A 2,516-nucleotide genomic window follows, 5' to 3' on the forward strand; every position below is an offset into this window, starting at 1 on the left:
CAGGATATGTTCCCGACCGAGAAACAGTTCAAATTGAATCCGGGATTAAATACAGTAGTCAGTAAGTGAAATTACTTACGTTTCTTTTTTTTCTTCCCCTTCTTCTTTTTCCTCTTCTTTTTTAAATTCTTTCTGAAAGAATCATTTTCTTAAAATAGACGGAGAACGGTTTGTTCAGGATATGAATTGTCTTCGAAGATACGCATACGCGAAAGTGGACGTAATTGGAAAAATTGTTTCCTTTTCTTTTCTGGGACGGGAGGGGGGGAAATATCAAAAATTGTTGTGTAGATGAACGATACTCGAAGAAAGAAAAGAATGGATGAAAAAAAGGAATGGAGAAAGAAGAAGAGGAAGAAGAGTATAATTTTTTCAGAAATAATATCTTTTTTTTTTATTTTTTTATCTTTTTTTTCTTCGTGATGATTTCCACGTTTCTTTTTTTTCTTTTTCTTTTTTTTTTAAATATACTTAATACATGCTGAATTATTATGTATCCCGACACTTTACATTCCATACTGACGCTTGGAAGCCAAATTGATCGAATCCATCTTTTGAACCGTTCACTTTTTTTACAACAAAACGTACAAATTTCAAATTATTATTCGTATGATCTTCCAATAATAAATCCAATAGCAGAATTGGATTTAAAGATCTTTTTTTAAGCAAAAACAAAAGAAATACAAGATGAAAAGATCTACGCAAGGACCAACTTCAACTTCAAATTTCGATTAATTTTACTTGTGTGATCGAATGATCGGTAATTAATTATAGAAAAGAAAGGAAAGTACGTCCCTTTTTTAATCTTTTAACCACGTATCCATGAATTTATCACTCACGCAGATTATTCGAGGACACAGGTATCGTTCGCGTTAATCAGCCTGTTCGTGATGGTGATGGGCTTTTTCTTCTCCATCTACACGTTCCGCAACCCACGATACATGTTCAAGCGATTGGCCGGTGGAATACATTTCATTAGCGGTAATTAATCCCAATTACTCTACCCTTCTCTCTCTCTCTCTCTCTTTTCTAATTATTTAAAACTATATATGCATATCGAATATCTTTCCAAGACACATTATTTTTCGATTAAAAGTTAGTTCTACTTAACTACTTAAAATTTTTTATGTATTATTTATGTATTAATTATTTGAAAAAATGATTCAAAGATCCAACATGAGATCCTGAAGCACATTTTTCCTTTCCAATTGTTCCTGTCCCGGGGCGAGAGTTTGGATGAACGTTTAACCTGGTTGCAGCCGCGTGCAACATGGTGGTGATACAAGTTCTCCTCTCCTCGATCGAGTTCGAGAGCAAACACGTGCACACAACGTTCCCAAAGGATGCGATCCTCAAGTACAATTTCTCGTTGATCCTCGCGTGGATCGTGTTCCTGTGCAACCTTCTCGCCGGATGCGCCTTCATGCTGTTCTCCAGGAAGCGGAAGAGGGACAAGGCGCCCACCGAGGAGATCGCGATGGCCGACGAGCCGACCATCATCGGCCGTTGATCTTTTTTTAATTATTAAAACGATTACCTTATCGAACGATCATCGATCGCGAGAGAATATTTTTGTGATCGAGTGGAACGTAATGATTTAAAAAAGACTCGATTCTGTGTCGTATAGGAATCGTTTCCAAGACACGTCTCGAGCGATTAACTTTCGATGATCGAAGTTAAAAAAAAAAAAAGAAAAGAAAAGAAAATAGAAAGAAAAGAGATGCTTCGAGACGATAGATGGCTCGAGCTTTTCGCGTGCATTTTGCGATCGTTGCGAATGAAAAGTTGAATATCGTGGTGCATTTGAATGATACGTATGGTTTAATGATTCTGATTCTGATTTTCGAAATGAGAATACATAACGATGAATTATTTTCCCTTAAAACTCAAACTTTTGACTTAAATTCTATCTTCGAATAGGATGTGATTATATCATATCGTATATAAAAAGGAGTAATACTCTCGTGCTTTATTTTTCAATAAATAATTGTTGAAATACGAATGAACAGAAAGTTTTTTTCTCACGCTCAAACGTGTATTAACTTTTTGTGCGTGGGTTCGAACGAATGAATCATCAATTAAAAGTTGAAAACAAAGGATGCACCTCGATATCCAATTATCCTCTAACTGGTTCCAACAATACACTCGTGGTTGAACATTGCATAATAATTTAACTAACTGATAATCACTATTCTTACAACCTATTTTTGTATCACGAAGTTTGAAATACCTTATTGAACCCGGGACCATCCGAAGATTAGTCGAAAAATCTCTCTCGTGGCGAAATCAATTTTGCATAAAAATTCTAAAAAAAAAAAAAGCTTTTTGTGTAAGTTGATTCAATGTCGTGTTTAAGAAATCACATAATACAGTATATAATATCGTACAATCAAACCAAAATCTATATATACCTATATCACGTTTATATTTTATACCGTATTTTTCTACCCTCTTCGATAACTTCGTCTTCGAATTTAAAAAAAAAAAAAAAGAAAAAAAAAAGAATATATAATATT

General features: G+C 34.3%; 1 protein-coding gene across 1 annotated transcript in view; it reads left to right on the forward strand.

The window, feature by feature from the left end:
- Positions 1-1,694, forward strand: part of LOC102680522 (transmembrane protein 114) — a 5,098-nt gene extending 3,404 nt beyond the window's left edge. Inside the window, exons 4-6 of the mRNA XM_031510893.1 lie at positions 1-61; positions 844-981; positions 1,260-1,694. Coding sequence (XP_031366753.1) covers positions 1-61; positions 844-981; positions 1,260-1,510 — 450 coding nt within the window. The 3' untranslated portion in view covers positions 1,511-1,694. The remainder of the gene's footprint in view (positions 62-843; positions 982-1,259) is intronic.
- The last annotated feature ends 822 nt before the right edge of the window (positions 1,695-2,516 follow it).

Source organism: Apis dorsata, unplaced genomic scaffold (genome assembly GCF_000469605.1).
Source record: "Apis dorsata unplaced genomic scaffold, Apis dorsata 1.3 scaffold_269, whole genome shotgun sequence".
NCBI classification, from domain to species: Eukaryota; Metazoa; Arthropoda; class Insecta; order Hymenoptera; family Apidae; genus Apis; species Apis dorsata.